The following is an 18,963-nucleotide window of genomic DNA, read 5'->3' as shown; positions in this document are numbered from 1 at the left end:
TGATCTATAATGAGCAGTCACTCATCTCAGTTATCTTGATAGTGACTGACATATAAGTGTAGACAGATAATAATGTATTGATTCATCACTTCTGTCTGTTCATCAGTTTATGTGTAATGTGTTGTTGAGAGTTTTAGTTTTATGCCCAGAATCTGTATAAACTCATCTCAAAAGCTTGATATAAACTGAGAGCTTCAGTCAGAGACAATTGAGTCAGGCGCCTCATTGTATGAATAATAGAATTGAATAAATAGTCAGACTAGCTCCTGGGCTGTAACTTTCTGAGTGATTGAAATGAAGATTGTCTTCTTGCTTAGTCAGTATACTATAATCAAAATGATATCATAACCTGTTTTGCTTTTCAGCATATTCATGAAGTCCATTGTAATATACTGTGATGTCTGTTCTGGTATTGATAATGACTTTAACAAATCAGAAGTTTTATCTCTTGAAATTTTACTAATCTGGCACACATAGTAGTTCTGAATATAGTGTAGGACATCTGTCCACCAGGTGGCTTATCAATAATATGATTACACTAGGGTCATAGTCTTTCATCCTCCAGGGTATGCTATTGAAGCTTAATTATGAATTTTCTGCAGTAGCTTAGCTATCAGAGTTTTCTTTTTCTGAACAGATATCACTAGTCTTTTATTGTACTGTAGCACATTGTCTTTCATTGTATAGGGACTTTTCTCATCATATGCCTGCTGCTACAGAGGCTTAATTGAGATGACTGTTTTATTTAAAGATACTATGTATTTAGCAATGTTCTCTTCCTCTGAGGAGTTGATGCTAGCAATATTCATAGAGAGAGTGATCTAGAGGTCAAGAGTCTCTGGTTCTAGGAGAATCTGCATACAGCTGTCCTGTTGTCTTCTAATCTGCTCAGACCTGCTCAATGTGTCTGCTAGCAACTTGGCCTTGCCTGGTTGATACTTGATCTCAAAGTAGAAATGAGAAAGGAACTCTGCCCAGTGGGCTTGACATATATTCAGCTTCTTGATAGTTATGAAGTATTTCAGTGCATAATGATCAGTGAGGATCTTGAATCATTTCTCTCATTGTAGTCTCTCAAGTTCTGCTCATCATTCTTATAAAACTCAGATCATTGCCAGCATTTTCTTATCATGAACTTCATAATTAAGCTCTGTGCTATTCATTGACTTTGAATAGAAGACTACTGAGTGTCAAAGGTCATTTTCAAATCTTTAACTTAGTATCTCAGCCACTACTCCATCAGAGATGTCAGTTTCAATATGAGTCTCTTGCTCAGAGTCATAGTAATGCAGTATTAGAGTCTCCATCAGCTGTCTCTTCAGTTTTTCAAAGACTGATTTGCATTCTGATGTTCACACAAATGAGATAGTCTTCTTCATCAACTGGTACAGTGGTTTTGCAATTTAGCTGTAGTTTCTTATGAATTGTCAGTAGAAATTGCCAAATTCTAGAAATGACTGAACTCTTTTAACTGTGATGAGGACTTGCTATCTCACAATAGCAGCTGTCTTTTCTGAGTCTGCCTCAATTTCTTCTGTGCTGATGATGAATTCTAGATATTTTGTTCTCTGGACTGTGAACTCATATTTCTGAATGCTGGCTTGCAAACCAGCTGCCTTTAGTCAGTCTAGCACTGAATTTATCTGCTGCTTGTGCTTCTCCAGAATCTTACTATAGATTAGAAGATCATTCATAAATACTATCATAAACTTGTCTAGATAATCAAAAAAGATACTGTTAATAAACCATTGAAAGCAGACAGGGGTATTCATAAGATCAAAGGGGACTACCTGATATTTATAAGTCTTGTAGCAGGTTCTAAAGGTGGTTAGGTCCTCAGACTCAAGGTTCATTCAAATGTGATAGAACCCCTGCTGAATGTCCAGCTTTGTAAAGTGCTTTGCCCTGTTGAGTCAGTCCATCAGCTCATCTATTAGAGGTAAGAGATACTGATCTCATTTGATTATAGCATTTAGCTTGCAAAAATCAACACAGAATTATAACTTCTTCCCACTACAGGCAATCAGAATTGAAGAGGTATAGGGGGCTGAACTTGAAGTGATGAAGCCCTTCACTAGATTGACTTTGAGGTAGGTCTTCACTGCCTCTAGTTCCTCTAGATTCATTTTATATAAAGGAACATGTCTAATGCTCTGGATGAGGTCAATGTTAGGCTAGAGCTCTATTTTAAAATCAATGTTTTTTCATAAGAGGGTAATTCATCTGACACTTTCTTTGAGAAACAGTCTTTCTGATCTTTCAACCATTCTGGTAAGTTGCAGATCAGCTCCTCATCAGACTCATCCTCAGCTCCTACTAAACTTCACTTCTCCTCAAGCTGTTTATCAATTTCATACAGACTGGTTATGAAGACTGTTGAGTTCTTGTTCTTCATATAACCATAGAAGGAAGCAGCCTCAATGAAGTTCATATCCATTATCTATGATGCTGTCTCCCCCCAGGTTAGTCCCTGCTTTGTTTTAGGTGTCATGGCTAAGCTGGTCTCTTTCAATCTGCAGAGCTGAGCCTGATGCTTCTGTTTGATCTTCTTGTTTAGTTTGATCTCTTTTTATTCCACATTTACCTGATGCTCAGGCTTAGAGTCTGAGTGCTTCAGTATTGACCAGGATACTATCTTCAACATCAGCTCCACCACCTGTTCAGGGATAAACTGTTCACTCAGCCAAACCAGGCATTGATTTTTAACATCAAGTCATATATCTGTGCTGTCAACCACTTTTGTCCCAGGATAACAGGATGCTGACCTAGATTCATTATCAGCAGGAGAACATTCTGAAATCTCCAGCCATTCACCTAGAGGTTTAAGATCAATATGCAGTCTATCACCCCACCAGGGGCATTATTGTATCCCTTTATGCAGCATTTAAATGGGAGTTCTTGAAACTTTCTATTGAAGAATCTCACTAATTCTATAGCATATCAGATATCAATAAAATTCATATCATTCACTTCAGTATCAGCAAGAGAATTTGTAGAAGTAGTAATTTCATTATAGACTAATTTAATTAGTATATTAAAGCTTTTTTCCTCAATCAAGTCCTTCATATCAAACTTCTCACAGACTATTGAACTACCTGAGGTGGAGTCTTCTCTCAGACTCACTTTTTTCTCAAATTCACTGAAGACTTAGTAGCATCATTTTCTGTGAACTCAATGATCATCTGTTGAGACTTCTGTTTCATGAGATAATTTCTTGCAATATGACCTTTCTTCTTGCAGTAGTAGCACTGAATGTCTGGACAGATACTCATAATTTTCTTCATAATAGAAGATTTTATTGCAAAGGTGTCAGAGGAAGTTTGACTATTGAAAGCCTGCAATATGTTTTGCTTGAAAGTATTAGATTCATTTCTTTGCAAGCTCTTTAACTTCTGAGTAATATTGATTGTTTGAAGGATGTGAACTGCCTGAGCACAAATCTTCTGAAACTCAGCATATGTATTTGTAATTGCATTGACTACTGCTACCATCCTCTGAAGGTCAAAGGACAGCTTGTTATTGAAGTCTGTCTTGTAGTCCCCCTTAACAATATTGGCCTCACCTGCTAGATGTAAGAATTTTGTGACAAATTTATGATAATTATCCTCATTGCGCATAATCAGCTTGTGATAATCACTCTTAGTATTTTGCAGCTTGTTAGCATCCTCATATATTGACTTGAGATGCTCAAATATCTCTTTCACAGTTTGATATCACTCAGGGTGGTCCTCTTCCATATGAGGTGCAATGTGACATATCATGTTCTCATCAGTCCAGTTTTCAATGTACACAATTCTCATATGTTCAGTAGGATAATGATCAGTGTTCTCTTGGAGCTTGTTCTTTATCCAGGAGAGCCAGTGTTCAAATTTCAACTCCTTGCTATCAGTGAGGTATTTCAGATCATCAATCTTAACAGATCTCCTGGCAGTCTCAGAGGGGGTGACATCTTAACTTGCTGTTTGATTGCTGACTGTCATGTAGATCAAAGTATGACTAAGTTCATTGTGTTTAGTAATTAACTCATCAATTTGACTTTGTTTGACAATAACTTGATTAGTAGCATTATTCCATTCCATTCTCAGACATGTGATTGTATCCTTCAATAGTTTTTCATTGTCAAAGATGTCATCAAAGATCACTGCTAACTCATTATAAATATAGTCACTATCTGAGTGAATTGCCTCTCTGAATTTCTTAATTGAGATATATAATTGATCAGTTAGTCTTGTTAGGATGTATCACCAGTTCTTTTGACCTCTTTCAAGGGGTTGAGAGCCTGCAGTGGTCATCTGATGTTGAATTGAACTGTTGTCTTTGACAGTGCTGTTGTCTTCAACAGTTGATCTGATACATTCTCAGGCTCTCAACTAGCAGGTTCTAATTCAACTGAGATACTCAAGTTTTCCATCAAACCCTGAATGAAAAAGTAGAAAAGAACCTTAGAATTATGTTAGAGAGCAAATGCAAGCTGCATAAGAAGGAAACTCTCTGTGTTGCTAACTGCTATATAATAAAATTCTAAGGTTAATGAGGGAAAAGGGATGTCAGGGTCTGCTCAGATTATAAACAGCCCACATGATCACATGACTGGATAATGACCAATCCACTAGGTTACATGTGGGGTGTGGTCACGTGATGGAGATAAACCTAGCCTCTAGCGCTGAGCCTAACAGTCAGATTCTAAGAATAAAGATTGATAATATAAAATAGAATTTTTGTTTTCTAACTTTTATAATGCTTGCTAGAAATACTAACACCTCTGATTTAAAGATTTTTATAGATGAAATTATAATTAAATACTTTAATCAAAGCTACAGATCAATACTTCTCAAAAATTAATTTTTTAAAATTAGTACTTTTTAAAGAATAGAATCAGCACTTTATGAAGAATCAAATCACTATATTACTGATTTCTCATTTTATGAAATATGATAGCGTAGAACAGGCTTACATTCAACTTTCTCAACAGCGTAATTGCCACAAACTGAGATGATTGATCATCATACAGGCTGAGGTGATCAGTTATCATATAGACTGAGGCAATTGATCATCATATAGGTTAAAGTGATCAGTAATCAATAATTGCCTAAACAATAGCAAACAACTTCATAATTAATCTCTATATGAATAACATATAAATGTAGCAATCATCTAGCAATGGCACTAGAGAAAAAGGGCTACATAAACAGAGCTTTCCCTAAACTCATTTTTTAGAAATCATCTTAATATTCACTCAGATAGCTTATCTAGTAGCAATCAAACATCAGTTCACCTGTACCTAACTAAAGCTGTAATATAATACTAAGATTATCTTTTTTTCTTGCCCTTTTTAAAGTAAGTTTTTAGATAAAAAACCTTTGAGAATTCTTATCTACTTTTATTTTAAAACCTTTGAGAAAACTACTAAGATGTCAAAAGCAGTTAGAGAATCTGACAATTTATAAAGATCAGACTGAAATATATTAACTCTGACTGAGAAGAATATGAGATCAATAGATCTCATATTCAAGGAACAATTCTTTGAGACAATTGAAGAATACTCAGAGTGGATATATCAAAAAATTACTGATCTTATGAATGAGACAAAAGGCACTCTAGAAAGAATTAGAATAGAATAAAATGAGCAAAGAAAGCAAGTAAGTGAACTTGATCAGCAAGAGAACAGTCTGATAGAGAAATAAAATACTTTATAGCAAACAGTGAACTTTTTAGTTTCTTAAATCATACTGATGAACAATCAACAGATATGACAATCAGTCAAACTTGATGACTCTAAGCATCTCACTAATGAGAAAGAATCAATATTTGAAAACTGAATCATTTGAATAAAATACAAGCTAGTCATCAACACTGATTACTTTTTGACTGAAGAAAGCTATATTATCTATATTGAAAACTGAACTGATGATGAAGCTATCAGACACTTAATCTTAAGAATGAAGAAAGATCATTCTAAGAAGTTTGAAATAGCTGAGAAAGTGTTTAAGTATTTACAAAAGATATATGAGAATATTAATATGCTTGAAAATGCAAAGACAAAATATCAATATCTAATAATGAGAAATGAAGATACCTATTACATATTTATAATTAAATTTTTACACCTGACTGGTAAAACTCAGATTCATAAGAAAGATTATAAAGCAGACTTTCTTTATAAGATTTTCTTTAATCTTCAATTTATAATTACAGCAGTCTGTATTAATTGCAGTATCTTTTAAGAGATTTAAGATATCTGCACTCAGGCTGCTTACTATCTTAATAGCATACTGAGTTACTATAACTGAAGACTGTCTAGCTGTAAAAGAACTTCAATAACTTAAAACAGTTATGAGAAAACTCTCATATTTTAGAACTTTGAATCAATTTCAATCATACTAGCACAGATAACTGAGAATAAACTAAAGAATAAGAATTAAAAAAAGAATATAAAATGCTTCAATTGTTAAAGCAAAGATTATATAACTCAAAATTATTTATATAAGCAAGAGATAGAATTGAAGAAAGTGAATACTGAGACTGCTGTCATCATGTCAAAAAAAGATTAAATCTGAGAAAAGTCTTCTTCTTAGATAAAATAGTTACATTAGAAACTTTGAATGTGAATTAGTTAATGAGTGAGAATTCTTTTACTGTACATATCAAAGTAGCTTTTAATGAATATGCTATTTCTACAAGAACACTAGTAGATTCTATGTTAGGCTCAGCGTCCGACCGAGCCCGACCGAAGGCCGGTGCCCGGTTAGACTCGACGTCGGATTAAGCTCGGCGCCCGATTAGGCCTAATCCATATCACGTGACCACACGACCATGCAGGTGGTTATAATCCACGCAGGCCCCCAGCACCCCCTTTCATCCCATCAAGCTTAGTATTTCGTTATATAGCAGTTAGCAACGCAGAGAGTCTTTCTTCTTATGCAGCTCGCATTCGCTCCCTAACACAATACTAAGCTTCCCTTCTACCTTCTCACTCAGGTTTCAGCAGAAAACTTGAGTGCCTCAGTTGAATTAGAACCTGCTAGTTCAGAGCCTGACAACGCGTCAGATCAACTGCTAAGACAACAGCACTGTTGAAGACAACGGCTCAATCCAACATCAGATGGCCACCACAGGCTCCCAACCCCCTGGAAGGGGCCGAAAGGACTGGCGATACCTCCTAACAAGACCAACTGACCAACCACGCGTCTCAATTGAGGAATTCAGAGAGGCAATCCACTCGGACAGCGACCGTGTTTATAATGAGTTGGCGGCGATCTTCGATGGCATCTTTGACGATGAAAAAACACTAAGGGATACAATCACACGTCTGAGGATGGAATGGAACAACGCCACTGACCAGGCCGCTGTCAAGCAAAGCCAGATTGATGAGCTAATTGCTGAACGCGATGAACTTAGCCACACCCTGGTCCGCATGACAGTCAGCAACCAAGCAGCAAGTCGAGGTGTCACCCCCTCTGAGACTACCCGGAGGTCTGTCAAGATTGATGACCCAAAACACCTCACTGACGGCAAGGAGCCAAAATTTGAACACTGGCTCTCCCGGATGAAGAACAAGCTCCAGGAGAACGCTGACCACTACCCTACTGAACGCATGAGGATTGCATACATCGAAAACCGGACTGATGGGGACGCGGCACGTCACATTGCGCCCTGTATGGAAGAGGACCACCCCGAGCGATATCAGACTGCAGAAGAGATATTTGAGCACCTCAAGTCAATATATGAGGATGCTAACAAGCTGCAAAATGCCAAGAGTGATTATTGCAAGCTGATTATGCGCAATGGGGACAATTATCATGAATTTGTCACAAAATTCTTACACCTGGCAGGTGAGGCCAAGATTGCCAGGGGGGACTACAAGACAGACTTCAATGACAAGCTGTCCTTTGACCTCCAGAAGATGGTAGCAGTAGCCAATGCGACCACTGATACATATGCTGAGTTTCAGAAAATCTGTGCACAGGCAGCTCACACCCTCCAGACAATCAATGCCACCCAGAAATCAAAGAGCTCGCGGGGAAATGGGCCTAATACCTTCAAGCAGAACACCCTGCGGACCGCCAACAGTCAAACACCCCCCAGCATCTCTACAACAAAATCCCCTACTGTGAAGGAGGCCTTGAGCTCTCGTCCGGATATTCAGTGCTACTACTGTAAGGAAAAAGGCCACATTGCCAGGAACTGCCCTGCAAAGCAGAAGTCCCAGCAGGTGATTGCTGAGCTCACAGGGAATGATGCCCCTGAGCCTTCAGCAGATTCGGGAAAAGAGTGAGCCTGAGAGAAGACTCCACCTCAGGTAGTTCAATAGTCTGTGAGAGGTTTGAGATGAAGGACTTGATTGGGGGGAAAAGCTTTAATGTGCCAATCAAATTAGCCTACAATGGAATTGCTACTTCTACAAATTCTCTTGCTGATACTGGAGCAAATGGAGCGAATTTTATTGATACCTGATATGCCATAGAATTGGCAAGATTCTTTGATAGGAAGTTTCAAGAACTCCCATTCAAATGCCGCATGAAGGGATACAATGGCGCCCCCGGCGGGGTGATAGACCGCACATTGATCCTAAACCTCTGGGTGGATGGCCGGAGATTTCAGAATGTCCCTCTGCTGGTAACAGACCTAGGCCAGCACCCTGTCATCCTGGGACGGAAGTGGTTGGCAGCACAGGATATATGGCTTGATGTTAAAAACCAACGCCTGGTTTGGCCGAGTGAACGGTCTATCCCTGAACAGGTGGCGGAGCCAATGTTGAAGATAGTACCCTGGTCAGTACTGAAGCGCCCAGACCCCAAGCCTGAGCATCAGGCGGATGTGGAACGAAGAGAGATCAAGCTGGATGAGGAGATCAGACAGGAGCATCAGGCTCAGCTCCGCAGATTGAAAGGGACCAGCTCAGTCGTGATGCCTGAGACGAGGCAGGGGCTGACCTGGGAGGAGACAGCACCACAGATGATGGATATGAACTTCATTGGGGCTGCTTCCTTCCATGGTTATATGAAGAACAAGAAGTCAACAGTCTTCATAACCAGTCTGTATGAAATTGATAAACAGCTTGAGGAGAAGCGGGGTTTAGTGGGAGCTGAGGATGAGTCTGATGAGGAGCTGATCAGCAACTTACCAGAATGGTTGAAAGGCCGGGAGGACTGCTTCTCAAAGAAAGCATCAGATGAACTGCCCCCCCTACGGAAGAATGTTGATTTTAAAATAGAGCTCCAGCCTGATGTTGACCTCACCCAGGGCATTGGACATGCGCCTCTATATAAGATGAATCTAGAGGAACTAGAGGCAGTGAAGACCTACCTTGAAGCCAACCTAGCAAAGGGTTTCATCACCCCAAGTTCAGCCCCCTACGCCTCCCCAATCCTGATTGCCCGTAGTGGGAAGAAGCTACGATTCTGTGTTGACTTTCGCAAGCTGAATGCTATAACCAAACGAGATCAGTATCCCTTGCCCCTGATAGATGAGCTGATGGACTGACTCAATGGGGCGAAATACTTTACAAAGTTGGACATTCGGCAGGGGTTCCATCGCATCCGAATGGACCCTGAGTCTGAGGACCTGACCACCTTTAGAACCCGCTACGGGACCTATAAATATCGGGTGGTCCCCTTTGGCCTTACAAACGCCCCTGCCTGCTTTCAACGGTTTGTTAACAGTATCTTCTTTGACTACCTGGACAAGTTTATGACAGCATTCATGGATGATCTTCTAATCTATAGCAAGAATCTGGAGGAGCACAAGCAGCAGGTAAACTCAGTGCTAGACCGACTAAAGACAGCAGGTTTGCAAGCCAGCATCCAGAAATGTGAGTTTGCAGTCCAGAGGACAAAATACCTAGGGTTCATCATCAGTACAGAAGGGATTGAGGCAGACCCAGAGAAGACAGCTGCCATTGTGAGATGGCAGGCCCCCACCACAGTCAAAGGAGTTCAGTCATTCCTAGGATTTGGCAATTTCTACCGACGATTCATAAGGAACTACAGCCGAATCGCAAAGCCACTGTACCAATTGACAAAGAAGACTACCCCATTTGTGTGGACATCAGAATGCAAATCAGCCTTTGAAAAACTGAAGAGGCAGCTGGTGGAGGCTCCAACACTGCGTTACTATGACCCTGAGCGGGAGACTCATATTGAGACTGACGCCTCTGACGGAGTAGTGGCTGGGGTACTAAGTCAAAGATTTGAAAATGACCTTTGGCACCCAGTAGCCTTCTATTCAAAGACAATGAATGGTGCAGAGCTTAATTATGAAGTTCATGATAAGGAAATGCTGGCAGTAGTCCGGGCCTTACAAGAATGGCGGGCAGAGCTTGAGGGACTACAACGGGAGGAACAATTCAAGATCCTCACTGATCATCGTGCACTGGAATACTTCATGACTACCAAGAAGCTGAATGCACGTCAAGCCCGCTGGGCAGAGTTCCTCTCCCGTTTCTACTTTGAGATCAAGTATTGACCAGGCAAGGCCAACCTGCTAGCAGACGCACTGAGCAGGCCTGAGCAGGTTAGAAGGCAACAGGACGGCCGTATGCAGATCCTCCTAGGACCAGAGACCCTCGACCCCCAGATCACTCCCTCTACAGACATTGCTAGCATCAACTCCTCAGAGAAAGAGAGCATTGCTGAATGCATAGTGTCTCTAAACAAGACAGCCACCTCAATTGAGCCCCTGCGGCAGCAGGCAGATGATGAGAATAGTCCCTATACAATGGAGGACAATGTGCTACGGTACAATGGAAGACTAGTGGTGCCTGTTCAGGAAAAGGAAACCCTGATAGCCAAGCTACTGCAGGAAATTCATGATCAAGCTTCAACAGCACACCCTGGAGGACGAAAGACCCTGGCCCTGGTGCAATCACGCTATTGGTGGGCCACCTGGCGGACAGACGTCCTACGCTATATTCAGAACTGCCATGTGTGCCGGATCAGTAAAATTCCAAGAGATAAGACTCCTGGTTTGCTAAAGCCATTACCAATACCAGAATGGGCATGGCAGCATATTGCAATGGACTTCATGGACGTGCCGAAAAGCAAAACAGGTTATGATGCCATTTTGGTCATAGTATGCCGGCTAAGCAAGAAGACAATCTCCATTCCAACCACCCGGGGAGTTACAGCCCAGGAGCTGGCCCGACTATTCATTCGATTCTACTATTCATACAATGGGGCGCCTGACTCAATTGTCTCTGACCGAGGCCCCCAGTTCATATCAAGCTTTTGGGATGAGTTTACACAGATCCTGGGCATAAAACTGAAACTCTCAACGGCGCATCATGCACAAACTGATGGACAGACAGAAGTGGTGAATCAATACATTGCCACCCGTCTTCGCCCCTATGTCAGTTACTACCAAGACGACTGGGATGAGTGGCTGCCCATTATAGACCATGCCTCCGCAGCTACCCCAAATGCTTCCACAGGGATCTCCCCCTTCCTCGCAGCAAATGGATATGAACCCTGAATGTCATTTGACTGGCAACCACTGGCGGAGAAATTGGACATGAATGAGAAAAGAAATCAAGAAGCAGCAAGGAGCTTCATTCACTGAATGAGAGAGATCTGGAACCAGGCAAGTAAAGGCATAAAGACAGCACAGGAACAGATGAAGAGGCAGACTGACAAGCACCATTGAGAGCCTGACTTTGCAGTAGGAGATTTTGTTTATCTAACATTGAAATCATACAAGATGGATTGACCAAGCCGTAAACTGGCAGAGCAGAATGCCGGCCCCTTCAGAATCCTGGAAAAGGTGGGCAATGCCTACAAACTGGACCTCCCCATAACAATGAAAATTCATTCAATCTTCTCCCCAGACAAGCTACGCAAGGACTCCAGAGACCCTCTACCTGGCCAGACTATCAGACCACCAGACCCAATTGAAATAGATGGTGAGAATGAATGGGAAATAGATTGTATACTGGCCAGTAGAATAAGCCAGAGCAAGCTGCAGTATCGGGTGCGCTGGAAGGGGTTTGATGAGGATTCTTCATGGTACCCCGCTCGCGACTTCAAAGGATCACCACACGCCATACGCGACTTCCATGAGGCTAACCCTACAAAAGCTGGACCCCCAAGGCGACTAGATGAGTGGCTGAAGGCATGGGAGACAGACAGCTACCTGAAGGACGAGGTTGATGACGACCTACCGGCATGAGGACATGCCTGCCCCTAGACCGGGGGGTGATGTTAGGCTCAGCGTCCGACCGAGCCCGACCGAAGGCCGGTGCCCGGTTAGACTCGACGTCGGATTAAGCTCGGCGCCCGATTAGGCCTAATCCATATCACGTGACCACACGACCATGCAGGTGGTTATAATCCACGCAGGCCCCCAGCACCCCCTTTCATCCCATCAAGCTTAGTATTTCGTTATATAGCAGTTAGCAACGCAGAGAGTCTTTCTTCTTATGCAGCTCGCATTCGCTCCCTAACAGTCAGAGGCAAACTGACTGACAGCCACCCACTATAGAGACTCCAGAAGAACCTGAGTTTGAGATTGAGAAAATTTGAAGTGAATGAACCTACTGAAGAAAAAAGCAATACCTTGTTAAATGAGTAGATTGAGCTGAGTCTACATGAAATGACACAAGTCTCCTACAAGAAGTGAAGGCCTTGAACACTTGAGAGGCCTCTCAGCAGGTAAAATTAGATGTAAAGAGAGCTTTAAATAGTTGTAAAGGCCTGCAACAAAGAGGGAGAAGAAGAGTATTATAAGAGATTGAACTCCTAGATTTGCTCTGACTGGCTGACTTAGCCTAGTCATTGTTTGCTCTGGCTGGCTGACTCAGCCTAGTCATTGTTTGCATGTGCGCACGTGATCATGCTATGTGAGCTTGCTTAAGCTTGAGTTCTCATCTCATTCTTTTCTTCTCTTTCTCAAGCAATTCATCCTTGTTATATAGGAGGACTAGCCTCTAGTTCTTAGAGCTTAACCCTTTACAGCAGCATCTCTATTATTGATGACCAGCTCTGCTAGAGGGAGTCATTCACATCAGTCATCCTGTTGAAAGCTAATGTACTTGTGTAGATAGATTTTCAGAGTTTGATTCATTCACTCTATAGCTCCATCAGTCTCTGAGTGATAGACTGTAAAGGATCATCTCTTAATGTCTAATTTCTCACACACTTAAGTTCAAAACATGCTTGTGAAAGCTGACCCTCAATCTGACACTACTGCTTTAAAAATGCCATGTTGAGAGATGATGTTGTGAAGGAACACTATAATCACTGTCTCTGCATCAGTTTTCTTAACTGCTTTTAATATAACTTCCTTGATCAGTCTGTCTGTTATAATCATGATGTTCATGTATCCTTTAGAGCTTGATAAGTTCATGATAAAGTTCATAGAAAGCTCCTGCCACATGTGTTCAGAAATAAGAAGAGACTTAAGCAGTTTCTGACATTGATCTCTTCATGCAGTGTTTGATCTGCAAAGATGACAGTTTCTGATCATTCTTCTCACATCAGTGACATAGTCTGACCAGTAGAACTCACATCTTAGAACTTCTGCTGTTTGCTCTCACCCAGGATGACTGGTAAGAGAGAGTCATGAGCCTCATGCACTAATCTGATTTGAAGAGGTTTGAAGTCTAGCACTCACTTATGACCTCAAAAGAGAAGCTTCTCATTCTCATTTAAAGAGCACTCAGAGACAGAGATCTTAATGCTGAGTTCAGAAGAAAATCTGAATCTTCTCTCATGAAGAGTTTACTTCAGATGCTGCAGAATCTTGTCATTTTTGCAGATCTCATTTCACTGAGCTTGAAGAGACATCTCAGGTTTCACACTGGCAGCAGTCACTATTGATTCCATTTCAGATGTCAGTATGTTAAACTTAAGTAGTTGAGCTTGCCTCTGCTTGATTCTCTCATCATCAGTGCCCTGTGACATGTTCTACTCTCTTCATGATAGGGTGTCTGATTCAGCATTTAACTTCTTTGACCAGTAATCAATTCTGAAGCTGAATTAATAGAGAATATTCATTCAACATAGCTGTCTTTCATTTAGTCTGTGTGTAGTCATAAAGTATTCTAGATTCTTATGATTTGTGAGGATCTTGAATTCCTTTACACTTTATAGCTCAGTGTCTCATTTCTTTAAACACTCAATTATCACTAATAACTTCTTATCATGAATCTCATAGTTGCATTCCACAGGTGAATGCTTGTGAGAGAAGAAGGCACATGAGTGTAGAATGCTCTGCTCATCATATTGTAGCAGCACTCCTCCTGAGGCATAATCTGAGAAGTCCATTTTCAATATAGTCTTATGATCAGGGTCAAATTAAAGCAGAATTGGAGCTTTTCATGGACTTTATTATGAATTTATCAAGCTCTAAAGAATACATAAACATCATGATTATAACAGACAGACTGATCAAAGAGATTATATTAAAAGCAGTTAAGAAAACTGATGCAGAGACAGTGACTAGAGTGTTTCTTCACAACATCATTCCTCAATATGGCATCTTTAAGGCAGTAGTGTCAGATTAAGAATCAGCTTTCACAAGCATATTTTGAACTCAGATATGTGAGAAATTAGACATTAAAAGATAACTCTTCATAGTCTATCACTTAGAGACTGATAGAGCTACAGAGTGAATGAATCAGACTCTGAAAATCTACCTACATAAGTACATTAGCTTTTAACAGGATGACTGGTGTGAATGACTCTCTCTAGCATAGCTGGCCATCAATAATAGAGATGCTGTCTCAACAAATGTGAGCTTATTCTTTTTAACACATCTTTTTCATATCTTCTTCATTGATATAGCTGATGCACCCTCTGTTGAAACATAATATAATTTCATTGAATTTGCAGATGATTATATAAGAAAGACCTGTGAAGTGTTAAAGTGAGCTCAAGTAAAAATGACAGATGCTCAGCAATCTCAAAAGAACTACATGAATAGATGAAGAGACTCAGCTTCAAGCTTTCAACCTGGAGATAAGGTCTGGTTGAGCTTAGAGAACATGAGAACTAATTATCTGTGCAAGAAGCTGAATGCAAAATACAATTAATATACTGTGCTAGAAAAGATAGAATTTCATGCTTACTGACTGAATATCTCACTCAGCATTCACAATGTCTTTAATGTAAAGCTTCTACATACTGCAGCAATAGATCCCCTGCCTAGTCAGAGGCAAACTAACTAACAGTCACTCACTATAGAGACTCTAGAAGGATCTGAGTTTGATATTGAGGAAATTTGAAATGAACAAATCTATCAGAGGAAAAAGCAATACCTTGTTAAATGAGTAGGTTGGACTGAGCCTACATAGAATGATGTGAGTCTTCTATAAGAAGTGAAGGCTTTGAACACTTGGGAGGCCTCTCAGCAGGCAAAATTAGATGTAAAGAGGGCTTTAAATAGTTGTAAAGGCCTGCAACAAAAAGAGAGAAGGGGGGTATTATAAGAGACTGAACTCATAGATTCACTCTGGCTGGCTGACTCAGCCTAGTCATTGTTTGCATATATGCACATGATCATGCTACATGAGCTTGCTTAAGCTCATATTCTCATCTCATTCTTTTTTTCCCTTTCTCAAGCAATTCATCCTTGTTATATAAAAGGACTAACCTCTAGTTCTTAGAGCTTAATCCTCTACAACAGATAAGATAAAATATTTCTTTAAATTGATCTCAAAATACTGCTTGACAGTTTCAAGTCTTTTTAAACTCATTCTGTATAATGATGCATGATCAATAGTTTTATTCAGATCAGCTCTCTTCTCAATCTCAATCTTATAGTTTACTCTCTTTCAGAAGAGTGATAATTGATCAGAGACAGTTTATGAGAAAATATTATGAAATTTCTTATAGTCTGCTGATAGTTATTCATTAATTATCTGTTCATTCTTCAGTTCTACATCAATAATAATCTTCTTTTTCTTAATAATTCTATCTATCTCATAGAGACTTGAAATAAAGATCTCTAACTTCTTACTTCTTTCATGATAGTGAAAGATCACATCTTCAATAAATATTATTCTTCGCTGTTTGTCTAATTTATTTCTTCATTAAGTCTTTACAAGTCTTTCAGCAGCTTTCTGCTTAAATTCTTTATTGATAAGTCTATTATAATGATCTGCATCTTGTTGATGATTTGATCTTACTATTGATCTCTTCAAAATCTTTCTTGAAATTATTATATTACATTCTTCAAATATCTCATCATCAAATATCTATATGCTTAATCAGACTAGATGTTAATTTTTTATGTCTAGTCATATTTTCTACTTTACTAGTCAGAATTATTCAAGAATTATGTCAGTGAACCTCAGATCTGTTATTAGTATTAATGTGTTAAGAAATCTTTAATCATCTATTTACAGATATAAGAAGATAATTTCTGTGATTGATGTTTCTTTTCATTCACTGAATTTTATGATCTGATAGTCTTCTATTAGTTTCTCAGAGTTTGCTTCTAAGGCTTTGATATACTTATATATAAAGCTTATATTAATAAGAATACAGCAATTTGCTATAGAATGTTAGGGAGCGAATGCGAGCTGCATAAGAAGAAAGACTCTCTGCGTTGCTAACTGCTATATAACGAAATACTAAGCTTGATGGGATGAAAGGGGGTGCTGGGGGCCTGCGTGGATTATAACCACCTGCATGGTCGTGTGGTCACGTGATATGGATTAGGCCTAATCGGGCGCCGAGCTTAATCCGACGTCGAGTCTAACCGGGCACCGGCCTTCGGTCGGGCTTGGTCGGACGCTGAGCCTAACATCACCCCCCGGTCTAGGGGCAGGCATGTCCTCATGCCGGTAGGTCGTCATCAACCTCGTCCTTCAGGTAGCTGTCTGTCTCCCATGCCTTCAGCCACTCATCTAGTCGCCTTGGGGGTCCAGCTTTTGTAGGGTTAGCCTCATGGAAGTCGCGTATGGCGTGTGGTGATCCTTTGAAGTCGCGAGCGGGGTACCATGAAGAATCCTCATCAAACCCCTTCCAGCGCACCCGATACTGCAGCTTGCTCTGGCTTATTCTACTGGCCAGTATACGATCTATTTCCCATTCATTCTCACCATCTATTTCAATTGGGTCTGGTGGTCTGATAGTCTGGCCAGGTAGAGGGTCTCTGGAGTCCTTGCGTAGCTTGTCTGGGGAGAAGATTGAATGAATTTTCATTGTTATGGGGAGGTCCAGTTTGTAGGCATTGCCCACCTTTTCCAGGATTCTGAAGGGGCCGGCATTCTGCTCTGCCAGTTTACGGCTTGGTCAATCCATCTTGTATGATTTCAATGTTAGATAAACAAAATCTCCTACTGCAAAGTCAGGCTCTCAATGGTGCTTGTCAGTCTGCCTCTTCATCTGTTCCTGTGCTGTCTTTATGCCTTTACTTGCCTGGTTCCAGATCTCTCTCATTCAGTGAATGAAGCTCCTTGCTGCTTCTTGATTTCTTTTCTCATTCATGTCCAATTTCTCCGCCAGTGGTTGCCAGTCAAATGACATTCAGGGTTCATATCCATTTGCTGCGAGGAAGGGGGAGATCCCTGTGGAAGCATTTGGGGTAGCTGCGGAGGCATGGTCTATAATGGGCAGCCACTCATCCCAGTCGTCTTGGTAGTAACTGACATAGGGGCGAAGACGGGTGGCAATGTATTGATTCACCACTTCTGTCTGTCCATCAGTTTGTGCATGATGCGCCGTTGAGAGTTTCAGTTTTATGCCCAGGATCTGTGTAAACTCATCCCAAAAGCTTGATATGAACTGGGGGCCTCGGTCAGAGACAATTGAGTCAGGCGCCCCATTGTATGAATAGTAGAATCGAATGAATAGTCGGGCCAGCTCCTGGGCTGTAACTCCCCGGGTGGTTGGAATGGAGATTGTCTTCTTGCTTAGCCGGCATACTATGACCAAAATGGCATCATAACCTGTTTTGCTTTTCGGCACGTCCATGAAGTCCATTGCAATATGCTGCCATGCCCATTCTGGTATTGGTAATGGCTTTAGCAAACCAGGAGTCTTATCTCTTGGAATTTTACTGATCCGGCACACATGGCAGTTCTGAATATAGCGTAGGACGTCTGTCCGCCAGGTGGCCCACCAATAGCGTGATTGCACCAGGGCCAGGGTCTTTCGTCCTCCAGGGTGTGCTGTTGAAGCTTGATCATGAATTTCCTGCAGTAGCTTGGCTATCAGGGTTTCCTTTTCCTGAACAGGCACCACTAGTCTTCCATTGTACCGTAGCACATTGTCCTCCATTGTATAGGGACTATTCTCATCATCTGCCTGCTGCCGCAGGGGCTCAATTGAGGTGGCTGTCTTGTTTAGAGACACTATGCATTCAGCAATGCTCTCTTTCTCTGAGGAGTTGATGCTAGCAATGTCTGTAGAGGGAGTGATCTGGGGGTCGAGGGTCTCTGGTCCTAGGAGGATCTGCATACGGCCGTCCTGTTGCCTTCTAACCTGCTCAGGCCTGCTCAGTGCGTCTGCTAGCAGGTTGGCCTTGCCTGGTCAATACTTGATCTCAAAGTAGAAACGGGAGAGGAACTCTGCCCAGCGGGCTTGACGTGCATTCAGCTTCTTGGTAGTCATGAAGTATTCCAGTGCACGATGATCAGTGAGGATCTTGAATTGTTCCTCCCGTTGTAGTCCCTCAAGCTCTGCCCGCCATTCTTGTAAGGCCCGGACTACTGCCAGCATTTCCTTATCATGAACTTCATAATTAAGCTCTGCACCATTCATTGTCTTTGAATAGAAGGCTACTGGGTGCCAAAGGTCATTTTCAAATCTTTGACTTAGTACCCCAGCCACTACTCCGTCAGAGGCGTCAGTCTCAATATGAGTCTCCCGCTCAGGGTCATAGTAACGCAGTGTTGGAGCCTCCACCAGCTGCCTCTTCAGTTTTTCAAAGGCTGATTTGCATTCTGATGTCCACACAAATGGGGTAGTCTTCTTTGTCAATTGGTACAGTGGCTTTGCGATTCGGCTGTAGTTCCTTATGAAT

The 18,963-nt window shown here is 41.1% G+C and overlaps 4 protein-coding genes across 4 annotated transcripts; 2 read left to right on the top strand and 2 right to left on the bottom strand.

The window, feature by feature from the left end:
- Nucleotides 1-3,119: 3,119 nt before the first annotated feature.
- On the bottom strand, nt 3,120-3,617 carry PAAG_04684 (hypothetical protein; the record flags this gene model as incomplete). Its single annotated transcript, XM_002793108.2, has 1 exon — nt 3,120-3,617. The coding sequence occupies one exon, from the start codon at nt 3,615-3,617 to the stop codon at nt 3,120-3,122; it is 498 nt and encodes a 165-aa protein (XP_002793154.2).
- A 3,485-nt stretch (nt 3,618-7,102) lies between these two features.
- On the top strand, nt 7,103-9,483 carry PAAG_11916 (hypothetical protein; the record flags this gene model as incomplete). Its single annotated transcript, XM_015847481.1, has 2 exons — nt 7,103-8,271; nt 8,487-9,483. 2 exons carry the CDS (start codon nt 7,103-7,105, stop codon nt 9,481-9,483), a joined length of 2,166 nt encoding a protein of 721 aa, XP_015702871.1.
- Nucleotides 9,484-11,556: 2,073 nt separating this feature from the next.
- Nucleotides 11,557-12,162, top strand: PAAG_11915 (hypothetical protein; the record flags this gene model as incomplete). The annotated part of the gene is made up of 2 exons (XM_015847480.1): nt 11,557-11,581; nt 11,723-12,162. 2 exons carry the CDS (start codon nt 11,557-11,559, stop codon nt 12,160-12,162), a joined length of 465 nt encoding a protein of 154 aa, XP_015702870.1.
- A 4,610-nt stretch (nt 12,163-16,772) lies between these two features.
- PAAG_11914 (hypothetical protein) lies at nt 16,773-17,378 on the bottom strand (the record flags this gene model as incomplete). The annotated part of the gene is made up of 2 exons (XM_015847479.1): nt 16,773-17,212; nt 17,354-17,378. The coding sequence occupies 2 exons, from the start codon at nt 17,376-17,378 to the stop codon at nt 16,773-16,775; spliced, it is 465 nt and encodes a 154-aa protein (XP_015702869.1).
- Nucleotides 17,379-18,963: the final 1,585 nt, after the last annotated feature.

This window comes from Paracoccidioides lutzii (genome assembly GCF_000150705.2).
Source record: "Paracoccidioides lutzii Pb01 unplaced genomic scaffold supercont2.12, whole genome shotgun sequence".
Lineage (NCBI taxonomy): Eukaryota > Fungi > Ascomycota > Eurotiomycetes > Onygenales > Ajellomycetaceae > Paracoccidioides > Paracoccidioides lutzii.
This window is presented reverse-complemented; position numbering and strand designations above follow the sequence as displayed.